Raw genomic sequence first — 26,902 nt, 5'->3', positions numbered from 1 at the left:
TAAGGGGGAACATTAAGCACTTAACCAGCTTCCTTCGCAAGTCAAGTGGAAGAAACAATCAAAGTTGATACCAAGTTAGAGGCCCACTTACTGTTATTTTAAGAGCCTTCCTCCCACACAGAGATGAACATGGCTGCTTATTACATCATTCCTTCCTGTTGCTACAGTGGTAGGAGGAATGCCATAAAGGAGTGGTCAGGACAGCATCAGCTGTTTGTCCTAGGAGGCCCCACTAACATTTGTCTCCACTCCATCTGTCTTGGTGAGTTGACAGTCTTAAGTTTCAGGTGTCTATATATCTCAATTGAGCAAGAAGGGGAAAACCTATCATTAATGAAGAGCAAACGCAAGGTTTACTTGGTTTCTATATAAAGGCTCACATCTACTTAAAGTCAGTGACATCATACCTTCCTTGGTTTCCCAGGGAAGAAAAGTCTCTCTAAGAGCTGTACTTGTCAATACACTAAGAAACATCCTTCTCCTAGTAAAAAGCAATGAAAGGAATTCAGTTTAAATGTTTATGTCCTGCTTTGCTCCTGCCCTACAACTTGAAGAAATTCAACACAGTTAGTAAGGAAGTTCGCCTTTCCCTTGCCATCAAGAGCAGAATGTGTTCTTATCCCTCGATACACAGTAATCTCTCTCTTGCCCAAAGATATCACTTCTTCTCTGCCCTAGTAGCAGGGACTTATTCTGGTCAATCAAACTGACAAGATAATCACCTGGTAGCAGTCAAATATTCCATAGGGAACACAGTTGTGAAACTGACCGCCTGCTTTTTAAAATTGCAATAAATTATCTAACGTTAACAGGTAGGAGTGAGGGTCCCTTGATTCCCCAGCCCCACTGGAATGACACGTGCATCTCACCACAACCACCACTAATTTAGGAGCAGGGACGCTCTGTCCTGCAACTCTCTCCTATTGAAATATGCCCTCTCTCTCCTCTCAAGCAAATCACATAGTCGAACATCGTCTACTGGCTATATGCAATATCTGCAGGTATTTATGAAACAGACAAGGAATGCAGGGCCAGAAAGCAGAAAACAAACACTTGCAAGCCATCATCACAGTAGCATAGGCACCAAGTGCCCAAGAGTTACACTTCCAATAGAAATGCTCCACTGGAAATGCTCTGGAAATGCGGGGAAAGTGGGTCTTCCAGAGATCTGTCATTATTCTGCATTAAGCTGTGCTCTGGAGTCTTCTGAAGTTTCTGAAATCCCCCCAATTCTAATTATTGTTTCTCTTCTGATCAGCAAATATGTATTACAAAACAGTTTAGCAGGCCAAGTATTTTTGGCTGGTGATATGTGACCCATACAGGGACTTCAGAGAAGCAGAGAACACAATAAGGCATGCTAATCTCCAAATGCATGCAAACCAGACAAGAACCTGCCTCGCAGCGCTTCCCAGTGATGCACCCTAGATCTCACAATTGGAAGGTAAGGCAACTAAAATTGCACAAGGCAGAGGAGAGGCCTCATTGTGTCTCCGCTAAATAAGGAGAAAGGGAGCCCGCTTCCTTTCCCAGTTGGTTGCAGGTTCAAAACATGCAAATAGTCGCTTCCACAGATGCACTTAGTTTATAACTGAAAACCTTGTACCACATTATTTTAAACTGCAAGTATGGATCTGCACAATATCTGGGCAATATCTGCTTTCCAACATCATAATGTAATACCAGATAAACTTTGCAATATGGCAGTATATTATGATGTCAGAAAGGAGGCAAGAAGGCTGTTGCTGGCCATGGAGATGATTAGCATCACCGTGCACAGCTTCTGCCTCTTCCTGTGGAAGCTCGATTCATTTCAGAACAACTCTGGTAATAGCTATGGAGGCCAATGATTTCCCCTGCTGAATTTGTGTGTATCTCTTCCACTGGTATCCCATAGTTCTGCTCTCTGAACATCTCCCTTAAAGATCTCTTATGCCAGACCAATGATGGGCTTCCAGATGCTGCTAGACTACAACTCCCATAATCCCTAATCACTGGCTGGGACTGCTTCCAACACCATCTAGAGGGCCACAGATTAGCCACGCCAAGGGCAAGGACTGTAAAAAAGGTAGACATCCATCACAGCAACCTGCATGTTATCAGGCAGCTTCCTTTAGCAATTAGAACCCCAAAATCTCCTGGGGCTACATATTCCCCCAAGTTATTTCATGCAACCTGAAAGGGATTCCAAACTTTAAACACTGTGGGAAATGGCGCAAAGAAAACACCTGCAATCATTTTGATTTGTAGTTGAAATTATATTCTGTCACTTTGGTAAAGGGTAAAGGGATCCCTGACCATTAGGTCCAGTTGTGACCAACTCTGGGGTTGCGGTGCTCATCTCGCTTTATTGGCCGAGGGAGCTGACGTACAGCTTCCGGGTCATGTGGCCAGCATGACTAAGCCGCTTCTGGCGAACCAGAGCAGCGCACGGAAACGCCGTTTACCCTCCCGCCAGAGTGGTACCTATTTATCTACTTGCACTTTGACGTGCTTTCAAACTGCTAGGTTGGCACGAGCAGGGACCGAGCAACGGGAGCTCACCCCATTGCGGGGGTTCGAACCGCCGACCTTCTGATCGGCAAGTCCTAGGCTCTGTGGTTTAACCCACAGCGCCACCTGCGTCCCTTGTCACTTTGGTGGAGGTCTCAAATAACCCCTCATTACCGGCTTACAACATGCTGTCTGATAGTCTAGAATTGCTAAGGCCGCATTACAGCACAGACACATCTGCCGAAAGCAAAAAGTTAACCAAGCACAGAACTATTTGGTACAATAAAGAGGGCTTTGTTTCAAAATACGCCCAAAGTATTTTCTATTGAACACTGTTACAAGGTCGTTCCCATAGCAGCTTTAAAATCACAACTCTGGGGTTTCGCCAGTGTTTTCTCTCTCGACACCAGGATAGGGGCACACGTGCCAAACTATTCTAACCCCCACCCCCCCAATTTTTATTTATCTACCTGTATAGAAGACCAAGTACCACTCTGGGGTCCTGACTACAGCTATCATTAATTTCCCATGCATATGTGAAGAGGCTTCTATAAAGGGCACGCTGGCATGTTATTTAAGGTCTGCAGCATCCCCTAGTGGAAAAAGGGAGCAATTACCTATACATTGTATTTCAGTAGTTTTACAATCATGTAACCATTACTTCTACAGCTCTCTCAAATATGCAAATTAATACATCTTTTGTGCAATAATAAATCTAGTTAAGTCAAAATATAATGTTCCCTAGGAAAGGGATGGGTGGAAGAAGACTATCTGCCCAGCTGATTTACTAGCTGGTTCTCCACAGAAATCTTGTTACAAGTGGATCCAAAGATATCCTGCACTTTACGCTTCTGCGTGGAAGGATTCCCGAATTCTGCTAATGTCTTAGGCCATGTTCTGTACTGCTCCAGAGGATTCCCTTCAGTGTTTTGGAGACAGGAGGTGGAGTTGGGACAGGCAAGGAACTGCTGGATTCTAAGCTGATCTAGCTTCTGGCAATACAGTGGTACCTCGGGTTACATACACTTCAGGTTACATACGCTTCAGGTTACAGACTCTGCTAACCCAGAAATAGTACCTCGGGTTAAGAACTTTGCTTCAGGATGAGAACAGAAATTGTGCTCCGGCAGTGCGGCGGCAGCAGGAGGTCCCATTAGCTAAAATGGTGCTTCAGGTTAAGAAGAGTTTCAGGTTAAGAACGGACCTCCGGAACGAATTAAGTACTTAACCCGAGGTACCACTGTACAGGCCTTTCCGCTGCCTCAGACTAGAGATGGTACAGAAAAAATAGGTGTAATCACTGCCCTTCCCCTTCCATTCTGACTGGCACAAGCACTAGATCAGGCATACCCAAACTCGGCCCTCCAGATGTTTTGGGACTACAATTCCCGCCATCCCTGACCACTGGTCCTGCTAGCTAGGGATGATGGGAGTTGTAGTCCCAAAACATCTGGAGGGTCGAGTTTGGGGGTGCCCGCACTAGATCTTTAAATGAACCACTCCTTTTAACCTTGCTGCTTCCGTGGTGTTTGGATTCTGCTCTTAGCCTTATCAGTCCAAGCAAAGACTCATGAAATTGTGTCCGTCGGGGCGCGGGTGGCGCTGTGGGTAAAACCTCAGCGCCTAGGACTTGCCGATCGCATGGTCGGCGGTTCAAATCCCCGTGGCGGGGTGCGCTCCCGTCGTTCGGTCCCAGCGCCTGCCAACCTAGCAGTTCGAAAGCACCCCCGGGTGCAAGTAGATAAATAGGGACCGCTTACCAGCGGGAAGGTAAACGGCGTTCCGTGTGCTGCGCTGGCTCGCCAGGTGCAGCTTGTCACGCTGGCCACATGACCCGGAAGTGTCTGCGGACAGCGCTGGCCCCCGGCCTCTTGAGTGAGATGGGCGCACAACCCCAGAGTCTGTCAAGACTGGCCCGTATGGGCAGGGGTACCTTTACCTTTTTACCTGCAGTAGCAACCATACGCCAGAATGACTCTGCCTGCTGTTACTGCTGTTCACAGGCTTCCCAAGCCGCAGTATAAAAACAGAAATGCGATTCCAGTCAGTTTCAGTGAGACCCACAAGTTCCTGAACTGCAAGAGTTATAGGGGAAGTCGCCTTAGTTCTACTGTGTTTAACAAATACAAATATCAAATGCAACTTTTATTATACAGGCACAGACCAGATAAAAAGTGTTTAGCAAAGCAATGGAGAAACTGAGTGAATATTCTGACAACACCTATTTGAAGACTTTGATATGGAGGGAGTGCCTGGAATACAACGGAGAAGAGTCCACAGTGCACAAGAAAACAGCTTGCTTCATCTTGTGAAATTACAGAGATAGATCATGAAGGGCGAATACAGGATTGCAACTTTTCCTCCTGACTCCTTTGCTCATTAGGTGAATCCTGTCCCAAATGTTCAAATTCTCATCTGCAGTCTTTGTTCTGCTTCCTATGGGTCCTGTCAGCACAAGCCCTATGGGAGAGCCTCTGTTAGCACAACAAGGTTCCCCTCTCTCCTCTCCCCCTGAAAGTGGCTTGGTGTGGGGGGGCTGAGAAAACCCCCAGAACAGTGCGTTGGAGTGGGGGGGGGGGGGCTGTTCAGCCTGACAAGCTGCAATGCTTGTGCTGATGGGATGTTTACCACAGTGTGATGTTAAATTCCACCCTCTGTTTCACACTTGGCAAACCGTTTTAATATGATGATGCGGCTTAAATTAAAGCTGTCAGATGAAAAACTGCAACCCAATTTAAAATGTGCCAAAACAGCCAATAAGGAAACCGGAGTGGACCATATCTCTGCTGTATCAGTAAAACACCAATAAACTATTATTACCACACTGAAGTTTAAACATATTTAAGATCAAGGTAATCTGCATGCAGTATTCTGGAGATTAACCAGAATAAAACTTCATGAAAAGAAGAAACAAGCATAATGTGTACTGCCCAAAATCAATTGAATCCAATAAAAGCAACTCTATTCTTAGGAAGAAAACTGTGGGTTCTGATTCCACATCTTTAGAATCAGAAGACACCTTATAAAAACAAGTTTGGATTAAACTTTGCCAGTTGGGCTGATTAAAAAAAGCCATTATAATTATTTATAATTAGAGATACCATATTTTGAGGAAGCTCTGGTAAACTTAAAACTTCAGAAACTATGAGATTTCCACAACAGAGATTGCTAATGCAACAAAGCTTTGTGTAGTGGTTTACTAGTACTGCCAGAAACGAACCTCAAGGGATCTGTAATGTAGCTGGCTTCTCATTTATTCTAAATGAAATATCTTTAGAGACCATAATAGCATTAGCTTTTTAAACAAATTGAGCCATTATGTAACCACAAGGCCAGACTCTACAGATCAAAAGATAAACACTTATTGTGACGAGTGCCATTGTAAGCCAGTGGCAACTCCTTGCCTGGTCTATGACATGAAGTAAACGCTTACATATCTAAATACTCCCAGTTTCAACTCTCAGTTTAAATGATGGTGTATTTTATTTACTTGTTTGTTTACATTTAAATTCCATCTTTTATCATGGAACTGGAGGTCTCTCACTATGGAACTGACCAGACTCAGGCCTGCTTAGCTTTAGCAAGGTGGTGACCTCATGTGCCTTCAGACCATACAAAAAAACAACAACCCACAACTAATTACAACTTGATCTGTATGGTTATATTCATTAAGGTAATAACTGGGTGGCTGGCTAAAGGTAGGTACAGCATACAAGACACTGAAATGAATAACCATTAGCTATTTCACAGTAATGCAGAAGTTGAACAGGAGAATTTGTATAAACAAAGGACACAGGTGTGGTTTTGAACAATCACTGTTCTGACGTCAAGGTCAGAAGAAGCACTTAGTAAAATGTCCCCTATATACTTGAGAAAACATTACACATAGTCAACGTGGTTGTTGGCATTTGTGGTGCCCTCCAGATATTGCTGGGTAAAACCTCAGCGCCTAGGACTTGCCGATCGCATGGTCGGCGGTTCGAATCCCCGCGGCGGGGTGCGCGCCCGGGTGAAAGTAGATAAATAGGGACCACTAACTAGTGGGAAGGTAAACGGCATTTCCGTGCGCTGCACTGGCTCGCCAGAGCAGCTTCGTCACACTGGCCACGTGACCCGGAAGTGTCTGCGGACAGCGCTGGCTCCCGGCCTCTACAGTGAGATGAGCGCACAACCCTAGAGTCTGGCAAGACTGGCCCGTACGGGCAGGGGTACCTTTACCTTTACCTGATATTGCTATGTGCCAATTACCATTATCCCGGATTATTGGCTATATTCCTTGGGACCAATGGGAGTTGGGAGTCCAAAAACATCTAGATGGCACCATATTGGCTGCCCCTGTAAAGCACCATTCACCATCTAGCGTGCTGGACTGCTCTGGCAAAGTAAGGTAATTGATTGCCAACACAAACTTAAAACGGACATTCTCTGATGATGGAGACGCTAGTCTTAGAAGAGGTTAGAATTAGTTGGGTGTGGGTAACCTCTGGCCCATAGGTCAAACTACACCTGTCAGATGTCCTAATTCCCACCTACCTCCCACCTGCGGCAAACCAGATACCATATCATTTAAATAAAAAATGTATTTGAAACACTGAAAGCTGATCAAAAACCATCAAAAAAACTTTCAGAACATTTAAATGCAATGACATATTTCAGTTACTAATTTCAAGGTAGCCATGGCCAAGTATCTTTTACCCACCAAATGAAAGTCAATAATGATGAGAGACAGAGGCACCTCACAAGGAAGGCCATTCCACAAACGGGGAACCACCACTGAAGGAGGCATCAATTGGGAATTGCTACATGCAACCAATTCTTGTCAAAAGCAGGGGTTGTAGTTGATAGGAATCTGCTTTTCAAGCCCAGCTTAAGTTCAAGGCAGGCTGCAAAGAAAGAAAGGAAAGAATCAGGAGCGTATTCAAAGTGCACTCCCAGTTCTGTCCTTTGAAGTTGGGTTGCCTAAGGGCCATCAAGCGGCTGACAGGTGGGCTACACCATCCACTTGAAGAGGTGGAGAGAGTCTCCTTATGACTTTTAAAGATGCATGACTCCTTATAGGGCCTTATGCTGCTAATATAAAATTCCGAATTAAGCACATTTCCAATAGTCTTGTTTTTATGTTTTACTTTTTCCAATAAGGTATGACAGAAAGATTCAAAGCTCTATAAATTATTCAACTAGTGGGCCTTTGCCCAACAGTGGAGACAATGAGCTGCAGCTAAAAGTCAAACCATGAGGTCAGCATCTATCTGCTTCCATACAGATTTACTATTACCAGAAAAGAAGTGGGTGACCCCATAACCATCACAATGGCTGTGTTTACACACAACACTAAATCATGGCTTAGCTTTGTGAGAAGGAACCACAGCAAGCCTTGTGCTCATTCACTCCCCTGGGTTCAAACATCATGACAAACTCCAGCTAATCTAAAATGGAAGATCACCTTCCAAACTCCTCTGCATGGCCTTGCTAAAGTAGTAGTACTATAGAACTACAGTGGTACCTCGGGTTACAGATGCTTCAGGTTACAGATGCTTCAGGTTGCAGACTCTGCTAACCCAGAAATAGTACCTCTGGTTAAGAACTTTGCTTCAGGATGAGAACAGAAATTATGCATCAGTGGCACAGCGGCAGCGGGAGGCCCCATTACCTAAAGTGGTACCTCAGGTTAAGAAGTTTCAGGTTAAGAATGGACCTCCAGAACGAATTCTTAACCCGAAGTACCACTGTACTGTGCCTGTAACAGTTCAGTTAGAAAAAGTAATGAGTAACATTTCACAGAGATGCAAAAAAATTGGCTGGCCTTGATAGGATCATGCCCACAGGGGTGTCTTTGACACAACATTGAATTTCAAAGGAGTCTCTGAAGCACAATGCTAAAATCAAAGACAACCCTTTCCTCTCCCCCTCACCAGCTCAGGAGGAGAGTGCTGAGGACAGTCCATGTCATGCTACACTTGGGAAATTCTCTGCAAAGCACATGGAAAAACTCCAGCCCTGCCTCCTTACCCTTCTGCCTGCGCAGCTGCAGCTACCTCCTCCTCCCAACAAGTGCATTGATCATGTGAGGCACTACCTCCTCTCTTTCCATCACAAGCTGATGCTCTGTGCAACAACTATCATTGCCTATCTTGCAGATATCTCTTCTCCAATTGGGTATGACTGGAAGGTGTATGAGATGTGTTGAGAGAGAAGCAGCTCACACACAAAGCACTGGCTAGCAACAAGAGGGGCTAGAAAGAGGTGTGGTGGAAGCAACTGATATATGAGTATATATCAGCAGCAGACACACTGGAAAACAAGGTGAAAATGAGAGATGCACAACTAAGAATGTGAACATGGATCTGAAGGGAGAAGGGGTATCATGCACACCACAGGTTCTGGTGCACATATTTGTGGACCCCTGCATTTGACAACAAATAAAAATATTATGGAATTTTCTTTGAGACTTTCCAAAGCCTGAACAGGCCTGTCCCCATTAACAGTCTGGGTGAGAGAAGCTCTTTGGACAAACTTTATCAATAGACACACTTACATACAGCTGCCCATGCAAGAGGGCCGTGTTCAGGCCTAGCCCTAGCTATTCCACCCCCTGAAGGGATCCCTCTATACTGCTTCACAATTTCTTCGGAGGCTAAGCGAAGGGCCTTTACCTGTGCCCGTCTCAACTGTTTTCCTACAGCAGTTCTGTCAGGTCGTTATTCCAGAGTTCCCATTGCAAATAGAACATGCACCTGTAATGACACGGCTCTGGAGACTATGGAACATGTAATGCTCTTCTGTCCCAACTGGACAGATGAAAGATCTCGGTTTTTAACTCCTCTCGTGAACAAGCTTCATCTCCCAATCCAGCCCTGGATAGTGTCCCTTTTTTTGCAGGATTCTGATTGTTGGATTACCGAGATGACAGCTAACTTCCTGCTCAGTGTGATGAAGAGGAAAGCGGCACTAACTTCTTCTTTAACACCACAGCTGCAGTCGATATGCCGCACAACCGAACGAAGTTCCAAGTAGCCTTATTATACAAGGACAATGGAGCTAGGACAAATCTGAGGAGCCGAAGGACCCTTTAATGATCCTCCGCCAGCCTCAGCAGTTTTTTGTCTTTCTGTTTTGTACTATCTGTCACTCGATGTTTTAAATCCCCTGTCCCTTTTGTTATCCCCTTCCCCCCCCCCTTTCTTTAAGTACTCGCCCAGGACGATATCTACCTTTATCTCCCCACCCCCATTTTATGTTGTTATTTCTATGTATATCATGCTATGGCCACACGGCTAACTCAATAAAATCTATTGATTGACACACTTACCACAAAATTTCTTGCTGCCTTGAAACTGTCAAACAAGCATTGTCATCTGGGAGTGGATTGAAAGCATCTGTAGCTTGTCTGCAGCCCGATCGCATACCAGAGTGATGGGCAAAATGAGAGTCCTGATAATGTACTGCTCACTGGTTTGTGTTAAACTGCTCAAGTGAACAGACTTCCTATGTGAGCTGTGTTAAGATGGGAGTCGTGAATTCACACAGAGCTGGTAGTTTCAGTTTGTGTTCCCATGGAAAGGTGACTCTATATAGACAGTTATTTCCTTTAAAAATACTTCAATTGTACAAATATAAAATAAGAAGTGATCAGAGTCAGGATGAGCAGTGAAATGGTCCAGTTTGCTGATAACTCCAAATTAGATGACACCAATAAAAGATATCTCCAAACAAGATTTGCAAGCAACAAAATTGCATGCAAGGTTCCTGTAAGTAGTTATGTGGTGATGCACATTAGGGCCTGACTAAGATGGATCAAGAATTTGAAAATGTTGACAGTGTGTGGTGGCAATGAAAAAGATAGAGATTATTAGAAAAGAGACTGAAAATAAAACTGCCAGTATCATAATGCCCTTTATATGACTCTACAGTGCAGCTCGATTTGAAATAACGCAAATTGTTCTGGTCATCTCATCTCAATAGGGTACCACAGAGCTAGAAAAAGCGTAGAAGCTGGCAACCAAATAGCTAAGTCGAACCTTCATTTTCAAAGGTTGCATGCTACTGAAAAACAGATGTTGAGAGGGGGCCAGTAGCATGGGAGGACTATTGCCCTTCAAGCCTGTGATGTGTTTTCCAGAAGCATTTGGCGGGATACTGAGAGAAACAGAACACTGGGACTAGATGGAACTTTTGGTCTGATCTAGTAGGGCTCTTTTGGAGTGCAGGATAAGCTGTACAATTCCTATTATAGCCTATACTTACAAAGCAAAAGAAGTTGGTGTAAAGACTGTGTAACAATATAAGAAGTTTCATTTTAAAAAAATCACATCAGCCATGGATTATGCTAGCCACCAGTCTCAGCTCCCAATAATATTCACCTACTGTGTATGTGAAGTGGTTTGAACACATTAAAGGCCTTTATAAATGCTTTTATTGAACTTAAAGGTAAAGGTAAAGGTACTCCTGACTGTTAGGTCCAGTCGTGGCCGACTCTGGGGTTGCGGCGCTCATCTCGCTTTATTGGCCAAGGGAGCCGGCGTACAGCTTCCAGGTCAAGGGGCCAGCATGACTAAGCCGCTTCTGGTGAACCAGAGCAGCGCACGGAAACGCCGTTTACCTTCCCGCTGGGGCAGTGCCTATTTATCTACTTGCACTTGACGTGCTTTTGAACTGCTAGGTGGGCAGGAGCTTATCAGCACTTATTTCCAAGAATACATAGCGTACATCGGATCAGGCTGCATAGCTCAAAAATGGGAAAACGATCCTTCCTAAGAAAACAAGTCCAACTCAAAGCTAACTAGCAAGAATTAACTTAAAAACAGCTTTATTTCCTGCCCTAAAAGCAAAATTCTACACATGTTAAAAGCAAGGTCCACTGAGGCCAATAAGCTTTACTACCTGGGTGTGTGCAGCCACAATCAGATAACCAAATGCATGCCCTGCCAATCTCATCAGTATGTCTTACGGTTAAAAAGTTTTATGATGCTGCACTATCAAGTGGCGGGAAGCCCCAAAACCTATTGCCAGCATAATTTTCTATACCAACGTCGGAAAAAATAAAATAAAGAATGAAAGGATCCCATTGATACATATTAAAGGTTGTAATAATATGCATGCTGGCGTATGTGTCTATTTGTTTTTAGCTACTTTAGTCCATAGGCATGATTTAACGGTGTCTCTCAACAATAGACTGCTTTTGGAAGACCTTATTAAACCTACCCTTCAAGTTATCTTGTTTAACTTTCACATATGCAAATACTACTAAAATCCCCGCCCCCGCGAAAGGCATGAAACTGTCAATTCCTGCTGTATGAAAAGCTTGTACAAACATCAAGCCTCAAGTCCAGGAAGGAAACTTGAATGTACACCCAGCATTATTACCAAGGAGCTTCTGCTGGGCCAACCACATCAGAGCTTCTTTTTCTCAGCCATATCCTATTTAGTATCTTACAGCAATTGCCATGCATTTCATTCAAAATGGATTACAAGTACAGTGGTACCTCGGGTTAAGAACCTAATTCGTTCCGGAGGTCCGTTCTTAACCTGAAACTGTACTTAACCTGAGGTACCACTTTAGCTAATGGGGCCTCCCGCTGCTGCCGTGCCACCACCGCACGATTTCTGTTCTCATCCTGAAGCAAAGTTCTAGGTATTATTTCGAGGTATTATTTCTGGGTTAGTGGAGTCTGTAACCTGAAGCATCTGTAACCTGAGGTACCACTGTATTAAGCACACAGCAAAGTATCTTTGTTAAACAAGTGGCAAAAAGTCACATAAAAGGTTTATCTATTGCTTGCACCACAACCTTGTTTTGGAAATAATACATTTGAGTAAATGGATACACACAGTTGGATGGATAAACACAGTTTTCACAAAAAGTCAACAAGTTGAATGGTCCAGTAATGCTTATTTCCCCACAACTGTTTAAAAAGAAACTGAAATAATTATGTTTAAGTTTTGAGAATACAGCCTGGAGTATCAGTGCTCCATAGGTTTGGGGTATACATAAGACACAAAGTAGTGAACTGGGAAGCTCTGGGTCTTATGCTGGGATCTAGCCTAGCAAGTTACCATTATCTGAGAGCAATCAGGTTTCAGAACCTTCTTCAGGTACAGGGAATGGTGGTTTGCAAAATTCATTAGCAATTAGCAGACAATATGAAACTTACAGATTGAACTGAACACCCTGCTCTGTTCTAGACTGAGGTATATAAATTCTGACCTGACATCTAGACTATTCTCCTTCTATGGTTGAATGTTGCGGGGGTGGGGGGAGATAAGAGACTTCAGTGTTTATATAATACGGATGCACATTGTTTTTCAATTATAGAAAATTGATTACTGGACTGCCTAGCAATGAGAAGTGTTTGGGCCTTAAATTGTCTGTACTATCTGTTAGTGATGTATTCCAGAACATTCCTACTCCAGCAAAAAAGACCAACTATTCCTCAGAAGGATGGTTCCTCTTTGAGAGAAAAGGTGGGAGCATGAATTAATTGTGCTGCCATCTAAAACAGGAATTTTTGGGTAGTGCGGATCAGACCACCAGAACCAAAAGAAGTTGCAGGGGCAATAAGAGAGAAGGGGTGCAGACCTAGATTGTAACTGGGCAAAGAGAAATTCTCCGGCCACTGAAAGTGATTTTCTGGCTCTCTGAATGTACCCAAGGTTTGGATTGGTGCCCAGGACAATTAAAACTGTTTAAATGCAAGAACACAGCATGAACAGCATTCAACATAATAGATTTTCTCCCAGCTGACAAAGTTTTCGTCTGAGGCATTAATTAGCTTTAGTTAAGATAGAGCCATGCTCAACAGCCAAATCCAGAAGAGCCAGGATTTCTCTAAAGTGAAGCTGTAAATCTAGTCCTACAGCTTAGAAGCAGAATCTTTAAATTATTATACAACTTCCAGCAAAAATAGCTGAGTTCCATCAAAACACTTGCCATCGTAACCAACAACTTTAATGTAAAACTAGTTTCCATTATCTCAAACAAGACAAATCAATGAGGGAAATAGTACAAAGTAGGAGAAAACACTTTGGTAAACAGAACCATAAGTTACTGCTTATATAAAGTGATTTAATAGCTGCGGAGCAGGCCCACAAGAATTCAGCTGCAGACAGGTGAGGTGGGATGGGAAGCAAGCTATTTTGTTCCAACATGCAGTCCATGCAGTCAATTGTGCCTGGCTCTATGTGGCAGAAGTGCTTACACGATGCATAATAGCTATAGAAAGACATACTAACAAAAAGCATAATATAGAGATTTTTAGTTGGGCCCAATAAAGGCATTGTAACACACTTTCCATTTAAGGTTTCTGTGCTTGTGTATTTGTAGGCTCTATGGCCCCACCTATAAAGCTAAGTGAAAGATGTTGGGAAGCAATCTTATCAGCTACTTTCTCCAGCTAATATCAACAAACTCCGAGATTAAAGGATAGAGCTAAGAACCCAGCATGTGAACAGAAGAGGATGCATGACATCCCCAATACAGTAGAGGAAAAGATGAAATGCTCTACATTTCTACCTGTGAAATACCGTATTTTCCCATGTATAAGATGAGGTTTTTTGCTTTAAAAAATAAGTAAAAAATTGGGGGTCGTCTTGTACACGGAACATGGGCATCTGGGGGAATTTTTAAAATATTGAAGCATATGTCCGGGATTTTGTCTTGGGCGGGCTGAGGCGGTCCCTCCTGCTGCCATCCCCCCTTTCTCCCCCCCCCCCCGGGCTGCATGCTGGTGAGTGGCTCGCATCCTGAAGCCCCCACTGGCTCGACCACCGGATCGAGAGCAGCTGCCACTGCCACCGCTGAAAACTGCCTCAGCTACCTCTGCTTGCCCTTCTTTCCTTTTTCCCCCTCTTCCCCTCTCAAACTCCCACTTGCTGCTGCCTTCCCCTGGCTCTTCCTTGGCATCATCCTGCCTGGGAGCCTGTTTCCCTGAAGCAGCAGCTGCCACCCAGGGGCCCCCCAGTCGCTGCCTTTGTGTGCTGGTCCCGGGGTGAAGGTTACCGTTGACGTAGTCAAAGTCCGGTCCTGGGTCACTGGCCTGAAAACAGTTCGCAAGGAGTGGGGCGAGGTCCGAAGCAGGAAGCCGAGCGGGGACAGGAACACTGGAGGGTCAGGTCTGGGTCCGGACAGGAGCAGGTACTCAACGACGACGTTGCTCCCGCAACCTGACCGGGCTGACTGGCCTTTATCTTCTCTAAGGCCAGGGGCGGTCCCGGCCCCCAGGAGCCCCGCCTCTCCTGGCCTTAAGGTGAGCACTCCTCCTGGGAGAAACCAGTTCCCTTCGCCTCTCTGCCCTGAGCCTCTGCAGTTCAGGAGAGGCTGAAGGATTACTGGGCCCAGGGGGAGACTCACCTGTAGGCACTGAGTCCTCAACCACCTCTGGAGCCAGAGTGGATTCACCTGGTGCCTGCTCCTGAGGATCCGGCACAGGTGCAGGCTCCTCAGAATCAAGGCCCTGCCCCAGTTCAGCCGGCCCTGAAGGCGGGGGCTCCTGTGCAGGCTGGGATTCCTCCGGTTCATCCTCTGAATCGGATTCCCAGGCCATCACACTTTGCTTCTGCACCACGGTGCACTGCATGCACCTCATGCTGGAAACTCCGAGGGCGATCGCCTTGAAAAAGATCAACAACTTGCCACCGCCAATCATCCAGATTTTCACTTCTGTTTTAGGGTTTCATTTTCTTAATTTTGGGTTAAAAAAAAAATAGGGGTCTTCTTATACATGGGGGCGTCTTATACATGGAAAAATACGGTACTCTGGGAACACTACAGCAGAGCCAAGCAGTGGATCACAGTACGTAAAGAGACCACAGAGTAAACCCAGGATGATATACATGCTGAAGACAACCCTTCTGAGTAGAGTGGAAGGAAGCCACTTGTTCCCAGAAATGGAAGCAACTTCTTCCCTGTCTCCTGCATACATTACAAACAGAATAGCAGGGTAGCAATACATTGAACATTGCACTATTACAGTATTTCCTTCTGTGCAAGCATCAGTTTGTCCTATGAAACAATCCCTCCTCTCCTCCCCCATGTGAATCTTTCGATCCCGCAGGGCCAAATTCAGGGACATGATGGGGGAGGAGAGCAGGGAAATCCTGTCATGTAAGCAGGGCTTCCGCTGACGTGACTCAGCAGTTGAATCCCGTAAATGGATTCCATCCTTCAGACAGATCACAAACAGGTTTGCCGTTAAGTATATATATTCAATTATATACTCAAGAGAACTGCACAGCTCCCTTAAATTTGTGTCTGTATCATGGATGTTTTCTAAATACATACTATATGAATTTATGCTTCACATTTGTAGATGTTCATCTAAAAATATAGTGTGTGTAATGGCCAAAGATGAACCTGCGTGAAGGAGAAGCGTCCAGGTATCTTCTGTTCCTCACAATTAACAATTAATTAACTAACTGTTCCTCACAGTTTTAACATTTATTTCACTTGCTCTTATTTTTTATTGATGATGGGTGATTTTGATTACAGTATTTTTAGTTTGAGTTAAGTACTGTAATTTGGGATATGCAATTTGTATTATGTCCAACGCTAAGATCTACAATGATGAAGGCCAGGCCATAAATATGCATAATAAATAAGCCTTGTGTGCCACACCTTGAAGAATAATGTTTTATTATGAACTATAATCCAGTTCATGCATCTGATAAAGCATTGCACCATAACAAAAATTGCTAATCTTTTAAGGCGCCACAAAACTTTTTATTGATCTTGCTGCAATAAGCACAGCTACTCTACTGGAAACCTGAAATGAGTTAAATTTAAGACTAGAGTGAAGTAGGTACCATCTCAGAATCTTTGAAAGGCATCTACTACATCACATCCTCTGTTCTGCATATATACAAGACATCAGCAGTTGCTGTTAAGTACTGCAGTGATATTGGCCCAAACTAAGGTCATTGACAGGCTTCTTTGGAACTTTCTGGCTGATTTATCAATATGACTTTGGCACAGTATTAGGCAGCTTTATAGTTTAGTTATCTGTTTTGTTGTGTTCATACTACTGGTAATTTTGATATTTTTGCACTGATTGTGTTGTGGCAATTGTCAGTTACTTTGGGCTTCTTTCTGGAAGGAAAAGCAGGGTACAAATGTGAAATGAAAATGAAACTTCAGAACTTAACTCTTTGACCATGAAGACAATATTATTCACCCTTGAGGCTAGTGCTGAAGTGAACCCACAACTCTGGTTGAAGTTTAAAGGACAGCATCCTATCCAGAACTCAGCCTATACCCCTACGTAGCTTGTGTACAACATTTTATTGCGAGTACAAGCAAAAACCATGACTTTGCGGGTGGAGCATGTCCAAAACATACGTGAAAACCTGACTACATTACTAACACTTCGCTGCCAAGAGTCCTGACACCTTGGCTTGGAACTCCAGCCACAAACACCCAACAGCCCTTCTTCCTCTAATCTGACAGTTGGGGTGCACAGACAGAGAACCCCATACAATTAAGTAAGAAAGGAAAGGCGATACAGTCAATGCAAAATATAGCTGCTGTAGCTGTCTGCCTCCACCTACTTTATGGTTTTAATACTTTACCTCAAACAATAGGGAGAAGAGTATCCCACACAGAAGAAACAATCATCTCCACATGCAGGTAAGATCTCTGTTGGCAAAGGCCAAGACCTCCAATCCAACTGTAGCTGGTCAAACACTCTAGAGTACTTTTGCTTTGCAAATTCACAGCTCTGGTATATATTACTGCCAGTGTTGGAGGCACTATTCAGGAATCACACCCCCAGTGTATAGTATGCAGCTATATCAGTTGTTTCTGAACAGCCAGAGTTCAATTGCAACCACCAACTCAGAAGCCAGTGCACTCTCCACTTCCCCCATGTGTGTGGGGCAGTGGGTGGGTGGGGATGGCTAAGGCATGACCACTGGCCAAGCACCACTTACTACTCTCTCTTGTACCTGTGCATGCAGGTCCAGCTGCATTAGAAACTGAGATATGAAAGCTAGGAGCTAAATGGCACCTTAAACCTAGGTTAGGGGAGCAACAACAGAATGTCTAGGCGCGCTTTTTTATAGCAAAAAAACCAACAAGTGAATGAATTGCAGCTAAAATATTGTGTTCATTTTTCACATGGTCTAGTCTCTTTTCCAGTCTTCAGACAGTAGCTAGAAGTAGGGAGGCAGAAAAAGGTCCCTCTTTCCTTCCACTCTGCAGTTTTAATCAGAAATCTTAGGCGCAGTACTGCTCCCAGAGCTCAGAAACTGCTTGTGCTAATGAAATTCCCTGTCGCAAAATGCGCCTAGAACCATGGGAGTTTCGGACACTGGATTCAAGGTCTATTTATTCCAGGTATTACTAGATACCCTTTCAATCTCTTCCCTTTACTCTCCACAGGCCACACCCAGCTCCACATAGATCACAAGGAAGGCCCACCCCATGATCAGCAGTGACCAGAATGCCTCCTGCCTCTTCTGCCATGGACAATGACAACCTTACTGACGCTAGACAGGAACCAGCACCTTGGAAAGCTTTAAGACAGATAGGTATGCAACAGGCAACAAAGAACTGGTGCCTGCTACTCTGCTGCCTGAAGGCCCAAGACACAGAAGCCCTGCTGGTTAACGACCCTACCAGTGGCGTAGCGTGGGTTGTCAGCACCCGGGGCAAGGCAAGTAATTTGCGCCCCCTAACCCGTAGATTTGCGCCCCCTAACCTGTGGATTTGCGCCCCCTAACCCATGGATTTGCCCTAACCCCAGATGTTGCGCCCGGTGCGGCTGGCCCCCCCTGCACCCCCCACGCTACGCCACTGGACCCTACACATATCTTTTCAGAATCCATTACACCCTAGATAGTGTAGAATAAAGGCTATGATTTTGCTGCATGCTGTATGGGGATCTTTCCCCCCACATCCTAGGAAGAGCTGAATTTGGCTGGCCTCAGCAGGTGAGAAGGTATGATGGGCTCATAATTAGTAGCCAAGGAAGCTATGCTGTTGCTGTATAGTGTGGCTTCTTCTGCCCTCTCTTTGCATTCAGTGCTCAAAAACAGTGCTTGAGCAGCCCAAGAAGATTCAGATCCCGATTGGTACATATGCCTGGGGACTGGGAGCAGCAGGGATATTTTTGTCTGTTCCACTGGGGATCATGGAGCAGGGGCACTGTGGCATCATTGTGTGCGTTACAGGGAGGTGTTCCGGAACATGTCCTCATCACTGCGAGTTCATTCACTCCCTCTTTGTGTAGGCGGCATTGCTGGCACATTTCCCCAATTGGTGCGCCTTGTTTGTGCTCCGGCTATTTTTGCACTGTTTGGCGGATTTTCCAAGTGGTACATTTCCCACCCCCACTCTGCATTAAGTGGGTATATGATACAGCAGTTGTTACGCCAGCATCTCCCCTTCCACGCAAAGCATATCTGCCGTATGGAAGTGGCTCTGCAAATCCTGTACCAGCTATATCCTCCTTTCCTAGCAGTTTTCAAAGTGTGTTCCAGAGAACCCAAGAAATTATGAAAAGGTTCCTCAATGAACCTTGGGCAAGTTTTATTAAAGTGACTTTTCCACCAATGCTCACTTTCCCCTGAAATGCACACACACGATCAGAGCATTTGGTGTACAGTGGTACCTTGGGTTAAGAACTTGATTCGTTCTGGAGGTCCGTTCTTGACCTGAAACTGTTCTTAACCTGAAGACCACTTTAGCTAATGGGGCCTTCTGCTGCGCCACCGGATCATAATTTCTGTTCTCAACCTGAAGCAAAGTTCTTAACCTGAGGTACTATTTCTGGGTTAGCAGAGTCTATAACCTGAAGTGTCTGTAACCTGAAGCATCTGTAACCCAAGGTACCACTGTATTCTACTCCATTTCATGCAGAAGAGAATGGTTGTGGAGCTGAGCAGATCTGGCCAGCACTCAACACAACTTTAGCAGTTTCTCTAGGGCATATCCCAGAATAATGTGTAAAGCACAGACGTCCACAGGTGTCAATTCCACATGGATTTATTTATTTTTTAACATAGTTGTAAGCTAGGGAACCTGCTGTATTCTGCCTACATCACTATAAACATAACCAAATACAACTCTCCTTGGTCAGGTACTTGCCATCCAGCTAAAGTAGTTCATGAAGCATCATACATATGGATCTCAATCAATCCATTTGCAACAAAGACCGCTTGAACTTAAAAGAAATTATAGTCAAATGTGGTAAAAATTACAAGTAGTATTACAAATTACTGAAATTAAGATAAATTGGAAATCATCCTGAGGAGGGGTTCAGAGGCTTTCTGTTTTAGACTAACTGCAGCTTGTCATGAGTGGTATGTAACCAAGTTTTACTCAGAGTAAAGCCATTGCTATTAATGGACCCAATTTAGACATGCTCATTAATTTTAATCTGTCTATTCTGATTAAAACTCAGTCGAATACCACCCATTATACTGCAAAGTTGCTACCATGCTACATTAAGTTTGTCAGGAGATAATGAAAGAACAATAACAATATAAGTAGTCAATACTGCTTTTTTACCTTGATATGCAATGTGTTTCTTAATAGCATTACATCTCTCACAGACATACCCACAGCCTCCCAGCTACAGATGCTGACTTCTTCCTCAAGAGAGGACACACACAGTTCTGGTCTGCCCTCATCTCTGCTGGTAAAGGTCATCACAGTGCAGACTGTTATCCTAAGAGCAGAGCTGCCATCACAATGTCACCAAAGAATGTAGAAAGGAACCCTGATAAACAGTGACCATAAGGTTCTGAAATAATGTAACATCTTTGGCACCTTCTAAGCAATGCAATGCATATCTCAGTTGCCACAATTTGTGACAGGTACCTTAGGATGAGGTTCATCCTTACCAGAATTAACTTTATCACGACAATCAGGAGATGGGAAAAGAAAAGGCAGCAATTGCCAGAGCAAGGGTGAAGGTGAACCAGAAGATATATCAATAGACAAACAGATGTTGGCAGGAAGCACGCACACACAAAATCAAAACGGGAGGATCTAAAGCCTGCTGTAGAAAACAGCCCAATTGCAGATAAAGCAAAGCATTTTGTTGCAATTTCTAAAACATATCTCACAACTATAGCAACATTACTAACACAGGCCATTCTAAAGGGATGCACGCCTTTGACCTACATCTGTAGCACCAGAACATTTAGATGCCCTTAAACAACCAACTCACTCAAGTGTGTAGAAAACATGAAAGCCAACCATATATACAGATATTCCAGGGGAATAACAAAAACTGCTCTGTATTCCAGAGAGGCAGCCTTGTTGTGTGCTGCAGCAAAAACAAAAAGAACACCTAGAAGACCAATACATTTCCTGTGGGAATAAGCTTTCGCCAGGTCGGTTTGCAGCCATGGCTCACAAGCTCAAGAGACCCCAAAGTCAAGCAGGAGCTAGGTCCGCAGAGGTGACCTACCAATCTGCCCTGCAACTGGAGCCACAATCTTGGTTCAGAGCAGTATACCTGTCAAGGACAAGGTGCTTTGGGGGCGGGGGGGGGGCGCATACAACAGGGAAGGGCTGCTGCCTTCCTGCTTGGCCGGTCCCTCCCCTCCAGGCATCTAACAGGCCACTGCTGGGAACAACATGCTGGACCAGGAAGACCTTTGTCTGATGCAAGAGAGCAATTCTTCCTGTTGTGTGTGTTTTTGAGCGGGGGCGGGTGTGCCTGCCTGTCGTCCCCCCCCACCCCGGAAAAGAGGAGGACGCTTCGCTCGCCGCCCCCCCAGCGCCACACCCACCCGCTCCCAGCACCTGCAGCAGCCTCCTCGCCCCCGGGTCTTTCCCCCCCCCCCCGTTCCCTTCCCACCTTACCGTGTTGGGTGAAGATATTGAAGCCGCTCTCGGCCCCTCGCGGGGCGGCCACCTCTCGCCTCCGGCCGGCGGGCCTGGCTGCGCTGCCCCGGAGCCCCCTCGGCTGGGGCTGGGAAAGAGGCGGCGGCTGCTGTTGCTGCTGCTGCTGCGTCGCCGCCGCCGCCGGCTGCTGGAGCGCGGAGGAGGCGCCCGGCTCCCCGACGCGGCCCACCTGCTGGCCCATCCCCGTCCCCCGCCCGTCTCGGGCCCCCGCCACAGCCCTCGGCCGCCGCCTCGCCCTCACATGCCGCCGCCTGCGACGCTCCCCCAGCCGCGCCCGCCCAGGCCCGCTTCCCCACAGGGCTGCCCTGCCGCCGCCGCCTCTTCCTCCTCCTCCTCCTCGCCACCGCGCTCCGGACAGGCCCTCACGGACTCGCCCCCTCAACCCCCGCCGCCGCCATCTTGACCACAGAGCTGAGGGGGCGAGGGGCAGAGCGGCTCCTTCTCGCCCACCCTTCCCACCTCCGGTCCTCCAGGGGGCGGCGATGGCTCCGCCTCCCGTCCGCGGCCCTGCCCCGCGACGTCCGCGGCCCATCACGCGCACGCACGCGCGCCTCCGCTTCGCCAGTAGAACCGAACTTTAAAATGTCGTGAATGACGCCTAGGATAGCCGGGATAAAGAGTCAAATACATTTGATCATTATTATTCCCAATAGATGTTCCCTCAAGTATTGGGGGGGGGGAGTATTCTTATTATGCCATATTTTAAAAAAGCCAAACACATGTTAAGATTAATTAAAGTATTGATTTAATGCACTTTCTAACATAAAATCCATTCGAGAATAGAGGGAGAGGTTAGAAACATATTTTTCTCCTTTCTTGAAATGTTTTTGTGTGCTCCACCTTTCGGTTTTGTTTGTTTTTAAATTGTTTTATTTTAATGGATGATAGTAATAGGAGAGTTGAAGTGCAAGTAGATAAATAGGTATCACTCCGGCAGGAGGGTAAATGGCATTTCTGTGCGCTGCTCTGGTTTGCCAGAAGCGGCTCAGTCATGCTGGCCACATGACCCGGCCAGTAAAGCGACATGAGCGCTGCAACCCCAGAATCCGATAAAATGTTATCACTATTTTATTTGTATGCCACTTGTCCGTAGTTAAAACCGGGGGGGCGGGGTCTGGGGCTGCTCAACAGTACGCAACACCAGCATCTTTTTTGCGTAGAAGAAAAACACTGGTTAAAAATCTGGCACTTCCTGTAACAGCTTCACAGTTGTTGTACCAGCACAGGTTTTTTTCTAGAAGAAAAGCACTGGTTAAAACCATGTTTAAAGCAGCTTTCAGCATGAAAAAAAACCCCATAATTACAAAAGTAACCATAAACAATAAGCAAAACACTTCAAAAAGTACACAAAATTGACTAAAAGGGACCCCTGACCATGAGGTCCAGTCGTGGCCGACTCTGGGGTTGCGGCGCTCATCTCGCTTTATTGGCCGAGGGAGCCAGCGTACAGCTTCCGGGTCATGTGGCCAGCATCACTAAGCCGCTTCTGGCAAACCAGAGCAGCTGTTTACCTTCCCGCCAGAGCGGTACCTATTTATCTACTTGCACTTTGACATGCTCTCGAACTGCTAGGTGGGCAGGATCAGGGACCGAGCAATGGGAGCTCACCCCGTCGTGGGGATTCAAACCACCGACCTTCTGATCAGCAAGCCCTAGGCTCTGTGGTTTAATCCACAGCGCTACCCAGCACATCCCAGCACATAAATCCTAAGAATAGCTAATAATAATAATAAAGTAGTATCAATAACAGCAACAAGACCCCACAGCAAACCCTGCTCAGCAGGCCCCCAGCCCAAGACCTCTGGAGCTACATGGCACTCTTCATCAAGCAGAATGTAAATGTAAATTTTTTGATGTTTGCTCAGCTTTCAAAGCAGCCACATTGATACCAGAGGGCATGTTGAAGATTTCACTGCGCAAGATCAGTGTGGGAGAGGAGGTGGAGAAAGCGCTTGGAGAAACGCTTATTCACAGGTGACAAGCTATGTTTTGCACATAATCATTTTGTCTGGCTGACTTCAGGTATGACCACGCTTAGCTCATGACTGATATGATGTATTAGCCTTTTCTTTTTGCGCCCAAACCAGTGCTTCTGGGAACTGAAGATTTTGGGCATAATCCAGCAAAACATAAATCACAACTAGCCCAAATTCCACTGACTCTCCCAACGAGAGCTGCTCAAATAGAAAAGTCTTTCTGGATTGTACCACATACTGCCGCATTGGGGGGGGGGGGTGTCTTACAAAAAATGGGCATGGTGGAGGGAAAAGTTGTCCAGAGTCCTTCCCCCTTGCATCTAGTTTTCTATCTGCAGGGAGGGTTTATTCCTTCATATGGCTGAGCATTCATTTATATGTTTCTCTTACCAGCAGACAGTCCAGGAAATGTTTTGCCACAGGTTGTCTCAAAAGTCTTCTTGCAACTAACTTTTGCTGGATTTTGTCTTGGTTTCTCTTATTAATATTCATTCCTTGACCCCAAGGACTATGTTAGGTGGTCACACATACCGGTAGCTCCTTCTTGGGGAATATGGTGCTCAACAATTGGTGGCTAAGCAACTGCAGGAACTCTTGGATGACACTGATTTTCTGGCCCCATTTCAATCTGATTTCAAGAGTGGTTTTGATTTAGAAAATACATTGGTCACCCCAAAATATGACTTATTCTAGGGGAAGGGCAATATTGCTCATTCATGCAGTCCTTTCAGCAGCTTTTGATCACATTGGCCACAATATCCACCTGGTTTGGCTCTTACGAGGCAGTGTGTTGGGTGGTTCTGCTGCTACTTGGCAGGTTGATTATACATATCCCTGTCCAGGAATGGGTGAAGTTCATCACGGGTGTTGTTAGCCACAGAGACAACTTACGCCTTCAATGAGTGATGGAGCTATGAGTTTTCAGAGACTATGAACGTGCTTTTTCAAGTGGAGTATGACCTTCATTGAGAACAGGATTTCTACCTAACGTCCTAACTCAAGTATCTAAAGGTACCCCTGCCCGTACGGGCCAGTCTTGCCAGACTCTAGGGTTGTGCGCCCATCTCACTCTAGAGGCCGGGGGCCAGCGCTGTCCGGAGACACCTCCGGGTCACGTGGCCAGTGTGACATCGCTGCTCTGGCGAGCCAGCGCAGCGCACGGAAACGCCGTTTACCTTCCCGCTAGTAAGCGGTCCCTATTTATCTACTTGCACCCGGGGGTGCTTTCAAACTGCTAGGTTGGCAGGCGCTGGGACCGAGCAACAGGAGCGCACCCCGCCGCGGGGATTCGAACCACCGACCTTTCGATCGGCAAGCCCTAGGCGCTGAGGCTTTTACCCACAGCGCCACCCGCGTCCCATAACTCAAGTATCTACCTACCCACAAAGATATAATCATAACAATAATTTATTATTTATACCCCACCCATCTGGCTGTTTTCCCCAGCCATTCTGGGCGGCTTCCAACAAAATATTAAAATACAATAGTCTATTAAACATTAACAGCTTCCCTAAACAAGGCTGCCTTCAGATGTCTTCTAAAAGTCTGGTAGTTGTTTTTCTTTTTGACATCTGGTGGGAGGGCATTCCACAGGGCGGGTGCCACTACCGAGAAGGCCCTCTGCCTGGTTCCCTGTAACTTGGCTTCTCACAGCGAGCGAACTGCCAGAAGGCCCTTGGCGCTGGACCTCAGTGTCTGGGCAGAACGATGGGGGTGGAGACGCTCCTTCAGGAATACTGGACCAAGGCCGAAGTCTTGTTTGGATTCAGTCTCTCAGACCTCAGCTCACTGCAGCATGCAGGCACCAGTGGAGCCTAAATGGACTCACCTCATTCCAGTGTTAGAGACATAGAATGTGATTGATGTATTGATAGCACCCAGGTCCAAACCCCTTGATGAACAGTGGTCTATCAGTGGTGGGGAACCTCCTCCCAAGTCTCTGTCTGGCCTGCTGATCTCTTCCCAGGTGACACCTCCCCAAACCACACCGTCACTGGCTCACACTTTATTTTTTGGCTAGATGGGTGTCCTTGCTGAATGTGTGTGTAGAAAACTTTGACTTGTGTGTGACAGGGCTGTGGAGTTTCATGTTGCCCCACCCTTGGCATGTAACTCCTGGAAGGCTGTCTACTAGGAAATATGGCCCTCAGGATGAAAAAAGTCCCTGGCAGCGACTCTTTGGGGTTTCAGACCAGGATCACCTAGCCCAGGGGTCTGCAACCTTTAAGACAAAAAGAGCCACTTGGACCCGTTTCCGAAGGGGGAAAAAACTGGGAGCCGCAAAACCATTGCATGCGCGCCGCTGCCCTCCGATCTAACAGCCGGCAGGAAGGTGATGTCAGGACGGTGCGTGACTAACGCACGCACTGTCCCCATGTGACGTCACAGCCAGTCCAGCGCCCGCCACAGTGGGGAGTGTTGGGGTGCACAATGCGCCTCCTCCCCTCACTAGTATCCGCCCCGGAGCCACGGCAAAGGTGTAAAAGAGCCACATGCGGCTCCGGAGCCGCGGGTTGCTGACCCCTGACCTAGCCCTATCCAGGGATGCTGGGAATTGGATCTGGGGTCTTCTGCGTGCAAACAGATGCTCTACCACAGTGCATCTATGTGGGGTTTATCGTCTGTTTGCTTGGTTGTAAGTTGGTTTGGGCAAGATAGTGAATGACAAATCTAATTAATAAACTCATAATACCACTGATTTACAGCCCTTCCACAATGGAATCATGGGTGATATGCCAATTTCGCTACTTCAGAGTAAGATATAGAAGGGCTGCCTGAAAGCTTAATTGATCTGGTGCTGAATAGGGTTGTGACTTGATGAAAACAACAGGACATTTCAAAAATATACTGTAGTTACCTTGGGAATGGGTTGGGACTTGTTCAAGGCTTCAATTCAAGGCAAATGGTATCACTGTGGCCTTATGATACTGTAGGAGGCAGAGACCTGCTATACCAACTAAACTCCAGGTATTGAAAATAGCCATGAGGTATTTGGAGAGGAAAATGCACTGCTGCATTGTGTAATAACAATACAAACTAGATCTTCTGGAAACTAGTGAAAGGCTGAGATATATTTCCAAGAAATGAGAGGTGGTGGGGAAGTGCTATTAAAACAATAGCAGAAGTTTCAATAAAGCAGGGATGGAGGAAACTGAGGGAAATGGCAGCTTTAAACAATGGCAGGTTTTAGAAAAGGACTGGTTGGTGGTTCGAATCCCCGCGACGGGGTGAGCTCCTGTTGCTCGGTCCCTGCTCCTGCCAACCTAGCAGTTCGAAAGCACGTCAAAGTGCAAGTAGATAAATAGGTACCGCTCCAGCGGGAAGGTAAACGGCTTTTCCGTGTGCTGCTCTGGTTCGCCAGAAGCGGCTTAGTCATGCTGGCCACATGACCCGGAAGCTGTACGCCGGCTCCCTCGGCCAATAAAGCGAGATGAGCGCCGCAACCCCAGTCGGCCATGAGTGGACCTAATGGTCAGGGGCCCCTTTACCTTTATGAAATATTTGTGGGCTCCACATCCTTTCTTTCTCACGAGGCAGGTGAGGAATGAAAGAGGGGAAAGTTGCAAAGGAAGGAAAACTAAAAAGG

General features: G+C 46.0%; 1 protein-coding gene across 4 annotated transcripts in view; it reads right to left on the bottom strand.

Moving 5' to 3' along the window:
• Nucleotides 1–21,748, bottom strand: part of ABL2 (ABL proto-oncogene 2, non-receptor tyrosine kinase) — a 53,163-nt gene extending 31,415 nt beyond the window's left edge. For 2 of the 4 annotated variants that reach the window (XM_028732360.2, XM_028732361.2), the window contains exon 1: nt 21,299–21,748. In XM_028732360.2, coding sequence (XP_028588193.2) covers nt 21,299–21,521 — 223 coding nt within the window. In that variant the 5' untranslated portion in view covers nt 21,522–21,748. The remainder of the gene's footprint in view (nt 1–21,298) is intronic. The other 2 variants (XM_028732363.2, XM_028732362.2) reach the window with 2 other exon arrangements.
• Between the last annotated feature and the right edge of the window lie 5,154 nt (nt 21,749–26,902).

This window comes from Podarcis muralis, chromosome 5 (assembly GCF_964188315.1).
Source record: "Podarcis muralis chromosome 5, rPodMur119.hap1.1, whole genome shotgun sequence".
Lineage (NCBI taxonomy): Eukaryota > Metazoa > Chordata > Lepidosauria > Squamata > Lacertidae > Podarcis > Podarcis muralis.
This window is presented reverse-complemented; position numbering and strand designations above follow the sequence as displayed.